General features: G+C 47.2%; 1 protein-coding gene across 1 annotated transcript in view; it reads right to left on the reverse strand.

Moving 5' to 3' along the window:
* Nucleotides 1-13,801, reverse strand: part of HBS1L (HBS1 like translational GTPase) — a 300,920-nt gene that overhangs the window by 27,240 nt on the left and 259,879 nt on the right. Inside the window, 1 exon segment of the mRNA XM_029596612.1 lies at nt 7,173-7,277. Coding sequence (XP_029452472.1) covers nt 7,173-7,277 — 105 coding nt within the window.

The raw sequence follows: 13,801 nt of genomic DNA on the forward strand, positions 1-13,801 counted from the left end.
GCCAGTTCCTAAACACACTGCCCGGAGGCGGGAGGACGAGCAGGTCAGTGAGGGCAAGGACTCCACGTCCCCTTGAGATAGGAGGAAGTGCGCACGATTCATGGCAAGCCAGTTCCTAAACACAGGCCCGGAGGCGGGAGGACGAGCAGGTCAGTGAGGGCAAGGACTCCACGTCCCCTTGAGATAGGAGGAAGTGTGCACGATTCATGACAAGCCAGTTCCTAAACACAGGCCCGGAGGCAGGAGGACGAGCAGGTCAGTGAGGGCAAGGACTCCACGTCCCCTTGAGATAGGAGGAAGTGTGCACGATTCATGGCAAGCCAGTTCCTAAACACAGGCCCGGAGGCAGGAGGACGAGCAGGTCAGTGAGGGCAAGGACTCCATGTCCCCTTGAGATAGGAGGAAGTGTGCACGATTCATGGCAAGCCAGTTCCTAAACACACTCCCGGAGGCGGGAGGACGAGCAGGTCAGTGAGGGCAAGGACTCCACGTCCCCTTGAGATAGGAGGAAGTGTGCACGATTCATGGCAAGCCAGTTCCTAAACACAGGCCCGGAGGCAGGAGGACGAGCAGGCCAGTGAGGGCAAGGACTCCACGTCCCCTTGAGATAGGAGGAAGTGTGCACGATTCATGGCAAGCCAGTTCCTAAACACAGGCCCGGAGGCGGGAGGACGAGCAGGCCAGTGAGGGCAAGGACTCCACGTCCCCTTGAGATAGGAGGAAGTGCGCACGATTCATGGCAAGCCAGTTCCTAAACACACTCCCGGAGGCGGGAGGACGAGCAGGCCAGTGAGGGCAAGGACTCCACGTCCCCTTGAGATAGGAGGAAGTGTGCACGATTCATGGCAAGCCAGTTCCTAAACACACTCCCGGAGGCGGGAGGACGAGCAGGTCAATGAGGGCAAGGACTCCATGGCCCCTTGAGATAGGAGGAAGTGCGCACGATTCATGGCAAGCCAGTTCCTAAACACACTCCCGGAGGCAGGAGGACGAGCAGGCCAGTGAGGGCAAGGACTCCATGTCCCCTTGAGATAGGAGGAAGTGTGCACGATTCATGGCAAGCCAGTTCCTAAACACACTCCCGGAGGCAGGAGGACGAGCAGGTCAGTGAGGGCAAGGACTCCATGTCCCCTTGAGATAGGAGGAAGTGTGCACGATTCATGGCAAGCCAGTTCCTAAACACACTCCCGGAGGCGGGAGGACGAGCAGGTCAGTGAGGGCAAGGACTCCATGGCCCCTTGAGATAGGAGGAAGTGCGCACGATTCATGGCAAGCCAGTTCCTAAACACACTCCCGGAGGCAGGAAGACGAGCAGGCCAGTGAGGGCAAGGACTCCATGGCCCCTTGAGATAGGAGGAAGTGCGCACGATTCATGGCAAGCCAGTTCCTAAACACAGGCCCGGAGGCGGGAGGACGAGCAGGTCAGTGAGGGCAAGGACTCCATGGCCCCTTGAGATAGGAGGAAGTGTGCACGATTCATGGCAAGCCAGTTCCTAAACACAGTCCCGGAGGCGGGAGGACGAGCAGGTCAGTGAGGGCAAGGACTCCATGTCCCCTTGAGATAGGAGGAAGTGTGCACGATTCATGGCAAGCCAGTTCCTAAACACAGCTCCCGGAGGCAGGAGGACGAGCAGGCCAGTGAGGGCAAGGACTCCATGTCCCCTTGAGATAGGAGGAAGTGTGCACGATTCATGGCAAGCCAGTTCCTAAACACACTCCCGGAGGCAGGAGGACGAGCAGGCCAGTGAGGGCAAGGACTCCATGTCCCCTTGAGATAGGAGGAAGTGCGCACGATTCATGGCAAGCCAGTTCCTAAACACAGGCCCGGAGGCAGGAGGACGAGCAGGTCAGTGAGGGCAAGGACTCCATGTCCCCTTGAGATAGGAGGAAGTGTGCACGATTCATGGCAAGCCAGTTCCTAAACACAGGCCCGGAGGCGGGAGGACGAGCAGGTCAGTGAGGGCAAGGACTCCACGTCCCCTTGAGATAGGAGGAAGTGTGCACGATTCATGGCAAGCCAGTTCCTAAACACAGGCCCGGAGGCGGGAGGACGAGCAGGCCAGTGAGGGCAAGGACTCCATGTCCCCTTGAGATAGGAGGAAGTGTGCACGATTCATGGCAAGCCAGTTCCCTCCCATTTAGCCCCTCCTTCTCGCCTACCTTACCCTCTCTCCAGGGCTGGAAATATCCCATAATCCAGGTCACCTGAGTACTTAAAATTTAGCACTCTAGGGCCTAAAATTCAGAAAACTGAAAAATAAAAATAAATGAAAAGAGAAAGAAAAATATAAAAAGTTAAACTAAAAAAGAAAATAAGGAGAGAAACCAAACAAAACAACAAGAAAAAAAAAAAAGTGAAAAAGTGAGAAAAAATTAAGGAAGAAATGTTCCTGGTTCCTAAAACTGTTTGACTGGATCCTAAGTTTTCAAAATATCTTTTCTCCCCGACCTCCTCCTCTCTGTCTCCTCCCACCTCCATAACATTGTTAAATTTGGTCCTCAACTCCGCTAAGACCGAACTACTATTCATCTCCTCCAACCAAGACAACCACTCTCCACAGACCCTCCTCAACTACCAGCTCACCCACACTCAAGTAAGAGATCTGGGAGTAATTCTCGACAACCGCCTTAATCTAAAGAATATGATCAACACTACAACCAAAGATTGCTTTCACAGACTACAAGTGTTGAAAAGACTGAAACCTCTCCTATACTTCCACGACTTCAGGACAGTCCTTCAATCCGTATTCGCGAAAATAGACTACTGCAGCGCTCTACTCATAGGCCTACCCAACTCAACCACCAAACCACTACAGATGATACAAAACGCCGCGGCCAGATTTATAACCAACACCAACCGGAGAGAACATATTACTCCCACTCTCCGAAACTTACACTGGTTACCAGTCTGCCACAGAGTCCTTCACAAATCACTCACCCTGATACACAAAAGTCCATCCATAACCACCTTCACCTTGACCTTGAAATTCCTCTCGAACTCCATACTTCCAACAGGCCGATTAGAGAAATTTATAAAGGAGCGCTACAAGCCCCTCCAACCAAAGCCACTCGCCTCATCTCGACCAGGGTCCGAGCTTTTTCAATAGCAGGTCCAGCCATATGGAACAACCTCCCCGCTGACCTCAGATTGGAACCATGCCTACCAACATTTAAGAAAAAGCTTAAGACTTGGCTGTTCCGACAAGCCTTCCCGGATCCTTCGGATACACAATAGACGATCAACCTGCTCACGAGCTATGGAACCATGCTACTCCTCAATTTACCTCATATTTTAGTACCTTTGCTAATAATCTAACCTGCCCTAGCCCGGATCCCATTATGACTTCTTATGTTTAAGTTATCGCCTTTATTTTCAGCTCAAGTTAATGTTTAAGTTATCGCCTTTATTTTCAGCTTAAAGCTTCCAAGTTTATAGTCCTTGTTTAATGTAAATTTGCTCTCCTTCTGATTATAAATTGCTGTTCCGTTTGTTACAGTTCTCTATCCCCGTTCGATGTAAACCGACCTGATATGGTATTTAACCATGAAGGTCGGTATAGAAAAATGCTAAATAAAATAAATAAATAATAAATAAATAAAATTGAAGGGAGAAAAATAAAAAATAATAGTGCGAACAACACAGGGTACAGAGAGGTCAATAGCAAGGAATATTTCCAGGTTTTGGAATATTGTCCCTGGTCAGATTATGTTTCTGGCCTGTTGGCAGGAGACAACATACTTTATTGTTCTAGCTTCTATTTCTCTAGGATGTGCATTCGTTTGCAACGAAATAGGAAATAAAGACGATATTTCCTATTTTGTTGCGTTTCGGGGGGGCTGCCGAAACGATAGGAAAACCCACAAAATTTCGTGTGGTTTTCTTATCATTTCTTAGGGGACGGGGGGAGAAAGGGCACATTAACAAAAAACAAAACCCAAACCCACCCCAACCCTTCAAACTTAATTAATTGCAACCCCCCACCATCCCGACTCCCCAAGACTTGCCCGACCCCTCCCCAAGACTTGCCTAATGTCCCTGGTGGTCCAGCGGGGTCCCGGGAGCGATCTCCTCTTCTCGGGCTGTCGGCTGCCACTAATCAAAATGGTGCCGGTGGCCCTTTGCTCTTACCATGTGACAGAGGCTAGCAGTGCCATTGGTCGGCCCCTGTCACATAGTAGGAGCAATGGATGACCCACGCCATTTTTTAAGATGATGCCGGCCGTCCATTGCTCCCACCATGTGACAGAGGCCGGCCAATGGCACCAATAACCTTGTCACATGGTAAGACAAAGGGCCACTGGCACCATTTTGTTTATTGGCAGCCGATGGCCCAAGAGCGGGAGATCGTTCCCGGGACCCCCACTGGACCTCCAGGGACTTTAGGCAAGTCTTGGGGGGAGGGGGGGGCAGGAGGGGGTGGTTTGTAATTAATTAAATTTGAAGGGTTGGGGTTTTCGTTTTTTTTTTTACCCCAGGATTATACCAAGTTTTTCTTGCTCATTTTTTTGTGAGAAGTCTCTCTCTTTTTTTTTATTAGTTTTGGAAAATGTGCATCTCTGTATTTCACACAGAAGAAGTGGAAACGTATTTCTGTTTCTATATTTCTACACGGAATACAGAATCTGGCTCCCTGGGATTTCTAGTTCAGTTTTTGTCTACATATTTCTATTTCTACTTTCTGGTCTGGGTCTATTGTCTGTGTGTGTGTGATCAAGATGAGGGATTCTGCTGTGCATAGATTCTGGGTAGGGATCTGTAGCAGTCCAGCTTGTTCGGTTTCCCTATCAGATTCCTGTCACATTCTGTGTTTCTGCCAGCAGGCAGTATATTTGTGATCCGGGCATGTTGCAATATTTGCAGTGCTGCCTTTTCCTAGATAGGGTTATTGTTGTTTGAGTTCTGGTTGTTAGTGTTGTTTTGGCATGGCAAGTTTGCTACAGATGTGTTAAGTGCCCATTTTTTGTAGGGTTTTTCAATGTGCTTGATAGTGCAGGGGGTTTGTTGTTCCTTCGGTATCTGTTTTTTTAAGCCAGGGCAGCAGGAATTATTTTTTGCAGAGTCAACAAGCACTTGCTGGATGGTGCTTCACTGGACGATTCATTTTCTTTTTGTTTTGAATTTTTTCTGTCTGGACGTTTTTACTCTCTGTACATGGTGGGCTGTTTATAATTGAATTCCTTGACTTGAATAATTATGACTATTTAAGTTAATTGCTTTTTCATTGTCTTTGTAAAATATAATTCCTTACAAGTAAGCAATTTTGAGAAAAATGTCTAATGTGCAAACAAGGGGCATATTGAAAAGTCAGTAATGCAGTAATAGAGTGGAGCTGAATGTAAGGTTACTTTTTAATATGTCAACGATCAGAGGTACCTGCCCCTTGCATGGGTGTGGTTGGTCTGCCTGTCTGGGTGTTTGCCTGATGTGGTTTGTCTGTGTGTGTGGTGTGATCTGTCTGTCTGGTGTGGTCTGTCTCTGTGTACGATGTGCTCTGTCTGCCAGTGTCTGTCTTGATAGGTATGATACTGTCTGCCTCTCTGCGGGTGTTTGCTCCTTTCAGCTACTTAAAGAGAACCAAAAACTGGACCTTTGTGCTACTGGCTGGCAAAGTGGTTGCCTAGTGCTTGGCAACTGATTCAAGAGCTGACTGTTTGGCAGTAGCCTTTTATACCAGCCCACGGAGCTAGGACACCCTTCAAGATAGAATGGAAGGGCTCTATGGTTCGAAGAGTTTGCTCACGCTTCTATTAGTTATTTCATTGAAAAGTAAGTTAATAAATGAGTCTTCTTTAAAGCTTGTTCATAAAATGCATATTTCTGGTGGTATTAATATCTTTGCAAAAATAGCTCATCAGCTCCTGGTAGTGAGAAAAAATTGCACTGTGGCTCCTCACTTGGAAAGGCTGGACAGCAATGCTCTAGTCTCTGTCTGAACAGTATAAATTCTGCAAGTAAAACTGTCCCGATCCAGTAACTTCTCGCCTCCCAGCTGCTTTACAACACGGCACGTCTCTGCCACAATGTCTAGTCCCGGGCCATCGTGCAAAGTTCACGCTCACAGCTTAATTTACGTAGAAGTGATGATTTACAGGTATCATTCTGTCACGATATTATGAATACCCTTCAAAGCTGCTATCCCAACTCAAATGATCTTAATAGTCAAGCTAGGGAAACATGGTCCAATACAAATTCAGACATGCATGTAGACTTCAATGAGCAGAGTGGAAGACAATGTACAAGTTACAAAGAATTCCCCAATAGGTAAAGCACATTACTAGTGCATAGCTTCCATATACAAACTGTATGTTAGAGCACGACATGCCATATTCTTGTTCAGAGGCATCTATTAAAAGAAAAGTTATTTACTTTTCACATATACATTTTGGGGTAGAATTTATAATATAGATGCGCGCGTCCATGTGCGCATGGTTCCCGGCACACGCGCATGTTATAAAATTGAGTGGCCACCCGCGCACGTGCGGGCGGCGAATTTATGCAAATTCCTCGCAGCAACGCAATCGGCACTTCCCCAGCTCCCTCCCCATCTGCTCCAATTAAGGAGAGGACTGGGAAGGAACGTCCCTAACCCCTTCCCCTATCCTCCCCCCAGCCGCTAAAACGAACCTACCTTGCCTGTTTGTTTGCTTTTTTTTTTTAATATATTACTTGTTGCTCCTCGGGAGCAGAAGTAATTTACGTGTGCCTTGCCGGCTGCCGGCGCGTGCTTCCCTGGGCCGCTGTCCCGGCCAGCCTCTGTCCCGCACCGCCTCTTCGAAGAGACCCGGCACTTGTGCGCCTACCAGGGTTTGTGCGTGTGGACCTGTGCACGCAAGGCCCGGCCACGCGCATAAAACCTGGGATTTCTATGTGCAAGCCTTTTAAAATCCAGGCGCTTATACTTAACAGGCAATATCAGCTCAACGGGGTCTTCGTTACAGTAAATAACTGTTAAAGACATTCAGGTTCAAGCTAATTCAGTGATGGCAAACCAGTGGCACTCATGACCGATTCTACTGGCACGCCAAAGGCAGAGCTTACAACCAATGCTGGCATCTACTCATCCACCTGGTAATGCCAGATGTTTGGCATCGTGTGTCACCTAAACCCAAAGAAGCTGCAAACTGTGTGTGATATGAAAGAATGGAGAAAGGGATGCCATGGGTCCACCTACCTTTCACTGTACACGTTTCATTGGGAGGCATTGCCAGTAGCCTGTCCCCAGTCTGGACGTAGCCTGCTTCTATTTTACCAGTCACGGAGAATCCCGACCCTTGATCTGCAACAGATGTGCACAATTCTCTTACACTGCATGCAAGGCAGATTATCTGTTTTAAAACATCTGTCAGTGAAAGTTTCAAAAGATAATTAAACCAGCTAAAATGGTTAGACTAAAAATTTCCCATTCCTAGCACGCCTACTTTTAGCCATGGCGGAGGACAACTGCACTTATATATTCAATCTATATACCTCTTGGGATCCTGCCAGGTACTTGTGACTTGGATTGGCCACTACTGGAAACAGGATACTGGGCTTGATGGACCTTTGGTCTGACCCTGTATGGCAAGTCTTATGTTCTTAAGTGCATTTGCACTATTTTACCTTCACATTCTGCACAAACAGCAAACTACAAGGACGCTCTTAAGACATGCACTTTGCAGTTGCTAATTTTCGGAAGAGAAGCAACGTGGGTAGTACAGTAATGTTTACAGTACATACATTAGTAACACAGGTTACTGGAAAAGTTTCCCCAGCATGGATGAATAAGATAAAAACCTATCTGGTTTCAGGGTGTGCATTTGAGTGCAAAGATACACACACATACAGGCACATGAATACTTGTATAAAACGTATACAATCAGTGATATTTCACATTTAAATCACTACACACTGGAAATTTCACTTTGAAAAACATACATATTAAATAAGAATAGCAAAGAATAATAATAATAATAAAAAATAATGCGTAATTCAGTAGATGCATAGAACATAGCCCTTGCTATGTGAGACAAATGCTGCCATGTATTCAGTGTACTCATGAAAGTAAAAATACCAGCAGATCTATGAACACTTTTGCTTGAATCAGAAAATGAGGTTTTGAGATTTAATTTGGCTGAAGAGAAGCAGTTTTCTCAAGAAACCAGAAAGCTTCATTACTAACAGATATCCACGACTCTGCAGCCACCAAAAACCCGCTAGGGGCACCAGAATGGCACCACAATATGTCAACCTTTTTATGTCAGAACTGGAAGAGATATTCCCGAGTGGTTACAACAACAAGCATTTCAGATATTGCCGGCGTACAGCGATAACATCTTCATGATTTGGACTGGAGGAGAAGAAAACCTGAAACAGTTTTACAACTCCCTCAGTGCGTTCCATCCCAAAATCAGACTCAAGATGGACTACTCCATGCAAAAAGTTAATGTTTTACACACTATAGTCTCAATCAATAGTGGACACCAGAAAACAAAACAAAAAAACCCACCAACTGTTTCTATCCTTGGGGATAGATTTTCAAAGGGTTACGTGCGTAACCCCCGAAAACCTACCCCTGCGCACGCCGAGACTATTTTGCATAGGCTTGGCGGCGCGCACAAGCCCCGGGACGCGCATATGTCCCGGGGCTTCGAAAAAAGGGCGATCTGGGGGTGGGGCCGCGGTCCGGGGGCGTGGTCGAGTGCCCCGACACAGTGGCCTACGTCGGGGCCTGGCGCACCGGCAGCCAGCAGGCGCGCGCAAGTTACACCTGCCAGAGGCAGGCGTAACTCAACGAAATAAGGTAGGGGGGGGGGGGATTTAGGTAGGGCTGGGGGGTGGGGGGAACAAAAAAAAAGTTCCCTCCGAGGCCACTCCGATTTTGGAGCAGTCTTGGAGGGAACGGGGAAAGCCATCGGGGCTCCCCTGGGGCTCGGCGCGTGCAAGGTGCACAAGCGTGCACCCCCTTGCGCGCGCCGACTCTGAATTTTATAGCATGCGTGCGGCAGCACGTGCATGTTATAAAATCGGGTGTACATTTGTCCACGCCGGGTAGCGCGTAATATTTCAAATCTGCCCCTTGGTGCACAAAGAAGTCCATTATACACAACCGAGCTACCTAACACTACTGTGTGTGCTTGTCCCAAAGGACAGATATATACATCTCAAAGCTGTGACAGAATCCATCCAACAAAAGAGGCTATTACCCTGAAGTCATCTCCAAGAAAATCACACCCTCACTCAAAACACCCCGGGAAAACCTACTGCAACACAAGGAAGGGAAGACCTTGGAGCGGATACCACTCGTGGTAACATACAATCCAGGATTAGAAAGCCTAAGGAAAATGATAAAAGATCTTCAACCACTGTTAGTGGAGGAAGAATTATTGAACGAAAAGGCGGCATACAAAGCAAACCAATAGGTTCCCTGCTCCCCCAGGTCTAGCCTTCTGACAACAACCTAACCTGAAAGAAAAACCTGCAAAGCAGTAAGCTTCAATCAGAAATCCAAACCGAAGAAGATGGCAAAACCCCTGGCAAGACACCACAACGCGAGTTGTGTTGGCGCGAATCACAGGATCCTGGCAGTTGCCCACGTGGGAAAGACATTCGGAATAAGAGATTCCTATTCACGCTTCTCTATAAAACAATGTGTGCATGGATCGCTCAACAGGCGAACAACTTCCCCAAGGAAGATCATTCCCTTAATGACCTCACAAACAAGGAACTTGAGGCGTGCACAGGAAAGAAAACCATTTGAAATTAGGAACACTTTGAAACGAACAGAAGGACACTGGCTCTCTCATCCTTTCAACTGTAAAGCTTTACTGTCTCATCACCTCTGTCACCCCACGCACACATCACCTTTCCCTGAACTGTAATGACACATGCAGACTGCCTAAGACACAGGCGTAACCTAAACCCGGAGTAACCATAATGTTTCTTCGCTGACCTGATGAAAAGAGCATAACTCTGGAAAGCTAGTCACAGCCATTTTTAATTGGTGCAATAAAAAAAAAAGTAGCACCTACAACTTGTTTGTTGACCCTTAATTCAACCAAAAAAAAAAATAAATTAAAAAATAAACCAGAAAAGGACTCAGCGCAGCAAACCACCAACCAAAGAATGCAGCTCGGATGAGAGCTTCCTGCAGCCCATCCACAAACGCTTTCGGTTGAGAAGAAAATTCAACTGTAAAAGATACCCCCCCAACCAACCCAAATTAAAAAAAAAAAAAAAAAAAAAATATGTGTGTGAAGGCTTCCACACTTTGGGGTAGATTATCTGTTAAAGATCATTGTCACATGAAAAAGAATAATTCTAAGAAAGCAGTTTGTCCTTTTTTCTTTTTTTTTTATAGTGGGTCCGACAACTGTAATTTTATTCACTCACAGGTGTACAGATGTGAGTGCATTACCTCAGGACTGTCACTGCATGACCCAGAACGTCACTGCATGCCCACGCTGGAAGCACAAAGCCACCTCCGTCCCTTCCCATCCCTATCACACATTCTCCTCTTCCTCACTAACTTAACACTATTGTGCTCACTAAATACAGAATGCAAGACGTAATCGCACGTCAATAGGAAAACCGGATACCCTTATTAAGTACAAAATGCCTCGATTCAAATTTAAACAGCTGGATGTTTTTAAAGCAGAAGATACAGTGTCCCCCCATTTTGATGCACTTGTAAAATCCATCATAATCGCAGTACCTAGATTCCTGCGACACACATCTGCATAAACCTTGCACAAAATTACATGAATATGTACAATTTTGTACATTAGAAAAACAGTTTACTTACCGTTTTGGTGTATCTGGATGTTTAGCAAACGTTGCTTACCTGTAACAGGTGTTCTCACAGGACAGGGGATACTGATATAAGTGCAATAGGGGAGGGTATGCACAATGAGGGTGTCTCAATGAAGTGGAATTATATAAATGTATATGCAGTGAAATGTGAACATTATTGTTAAATTTATTAATGTAATTTGAATAATTTATTAAAATAAAGGAGTGTAATGTGATACATGTAATAATCTTTATATACTACCCTTATGTGTTGATTTTCCCTACTGGGCATGCCCAGGATGGCACCAACCCTGCAACCAGCAGGGGTCCCCCTTCAGTCTTGTTTAAAGCTACAGGAAGTGCCGAAAAATAAAATAAGAAAACGTAATGAACCCAACACCGCGGGGCGGCGGGCGGGTTTCGTGAGGACTAACATCCTGCTGTCCTGTGGGAACACCTGTTACAGGTAAGCAACATTTGCTTTCTCACAGGACAAGCAGGATGGTAGTCCTCACATATGGGTGAGTACCGAGCTGAGGATGTCAGAGAATTGCACCAAATGTACCCAAGATGTGCAACAGGCACAACAACTGGGGTGGAATTTGGTAGAGGGCATCCTGAACCCAAACGGGCAGGCGGAAGGGTGTGGGTACATCACGTTGAAAATAAGTTACGCAGGACAGACTGGCCGAAGATGGAATCTTGTCTTCCGGCCTTGTCCAAGCAATAGTGGGCTGAAAAGGTATGGAGAAAACTCCAGGTAGCAGCCCTGCAAATGTCAGGAAGCGGCACCGATCATAGATGTGCTACTGAAGTCGCCATGTCCCTCACAGAGTGTCCTTTAACACGGTCTTGAAGTGGGAATGACTGCTTGCTGGTAGCAAAAAGATATGCAGTCCGCCAACCAGGAGGAGAGAGAGTCTGCTTACCCACAGGCTGCCCCAATTTGATGGAATGGAAAGAGACAAATAATTGAGTGCTTTACCTGTGGGCAGCTGTACAGTCTAGATATAAGGCTAGAGCCCGTTTGCAGTCAAGGGTATGCAGAGCCTGTTCTCCTGGATTGGAGTGGGGCCTGGGAAACAGGTGGGTAGTATAATGGATTGATTAATGTGAAACTCCGATACTACCTTAGGTAAGAACTTAGGGTGAGTGCGGAGTACTGCCCGGTCCTGCAGAAGTTTAGTGTAAGGCGGATAGGTAACCAGGGCCCGTAACTCACTAACTCTGCGAGCAGATGTTATTGCCAATAGGAATATCACTTTCCATGTGAGAAAGCAAATATCACAGGATTGGAGAGGCTTGAATGGTGGTTTCATGAGCCGACCTAAGACCAAATTAAGGTCCCAAGAAGGGGCCGGAGGATGCAGTAGAGGCTTGAGGTGAAGCAAGCCTTTCAGAAAACATGTTTCGAGGGGTTGTACCGAAATAGGAACGTCCCCAATACCTTTATGGAAGGCGGCTACCGCACTGACATGCATTCTAATGGAGAAAGTTTTTAGACCTGACTCTGACAAGTGCCAGAGATAGTGTAGAAACTTTGAGATGGAACAGGTAAAAGGGATCAAGGGATTGAGAAGAACACCATGACTTAAACCTGTTCCATTTGTAGAGGTAAGACTTTCTCGTGGAAGGCTTCCGTGAAGCAATCAGGACACGGGAAACTGGCTCCAAAAGGTTAAGTGGCTGAAAAATTAACCGTTCAACATCCAGGCCGTCAGGGACAAAGCTTGAAGATTGGGGTGGCGTAGGCACCCGTCGTTCTGAGTGATCAGAAGCAGGTCCTTTCCCAAGGGAATGTGCCTGCGAATGGAGAGATCCTGAAGTATTGGAAACCACACTTGGCGAGGCTAGTGAGTTGCTATCAGGATCATGCATTGTCCTGATGTAACTTCACGAGAGTCTTCGAGAGAAGTGAAAGTGGAGGGAATGCATATAGGAGACCGGTTGCCCATGAGAGGGAGAACGCATCTCTTGGCTGAGAGTGCTGGCTGTGAGTGAGAGAGAGGAAACGTTCTCTACTTTGCGGTTTTGAGGTGACGCAAAGAGGTCTATGCAAGGATGACCCCAATGTTGAGTCCGCTACTGTGGGGTTGAGGGACCACATTGTCCACTCCCGGCAAATAGGTGGCCCTGAGGTACATCGAGTGGGAGAGGGCCTCAGCCCATATCAGCGCAGCTTCCTGACATAGTAGGTAGGAGCCCATCCCTCCCTGTTTGTTGATGTACCACATGGCCACCTGGTTGTCCGTCTGAATCAGGATGACCTGATTGGAAAGGCGATCCTGAAACACCCTGAGAGCATAATCTGATTGCTCGCAGCTCCAGGAAATTGATTTGGTGTTTGGCTTCCTCTGGAGACCAAGTTACTTGTGTTTGTAAATCGGCAACATGGGCTCCCCAGCCGAGGTTGGAAGCATCGGTGGTGAGAATTATTTGAGGGTCTGGAGCCTGGAAGGGCAGGCCTTGGAGGAGATTGATCTGATTTTTCCACCAGGCTAGAGACTGACGGAGTGAGTCGGTGATGTGGACAGAGGTCGATAGAGGTTGGAGGGACTAAGTTCATTGTGACCTTAGAGTCCACTGCATGACTCTCATGGCCAAGCGGGCCATTGGGGTAACCTGTACTGAGGATGCCATGTGTCCCAGTAGGATGAGGAAGTGGTGTGCAGTCGTGCAGCGCTGAGACTGTAGCTGGTGTGCAAGAGAGATGAGAGTGAGAGCTCACTGTCGAGGCAGAAATGCCTTTGCCTGCAAGGTGTCCAAGTCTGCCCCTATGAATGATAAAGTTTGAGATGGGACTAAGCAGGATTTTGCGTAGCTGACGAGAAATCCTAGCGAAATCAGAGTGTGTAAAGTAAGGCGTATGGGCGACAGAGCAGCTTGCTGAATGGGAGCCCTGATCAACCAATCGCCTAGATAGGGGTAGACGTGAACACCTTGAATCCTGAGGAAGGCTGCTACTACTACGAGGCACTTGGTGAAGCCTCGTGGTGCAGATGCCAGGCCGAATGGGAGCACTCAGTATTAATA

Source organism: Rhinatrema bivittatum, chromosome 3 (assembly GCF_901001135.1).
Source record: "Rhinatrema bivittatum chromosome 3, aRhiBiv1.1, whole genome shotgun sequence".
NCBI lineage: Eukaryota > Metazoa > Chordata > Amphibia > Gymnophiona > Rhinatrematidae > Rhinatrema > Rhinatrema bivittatum.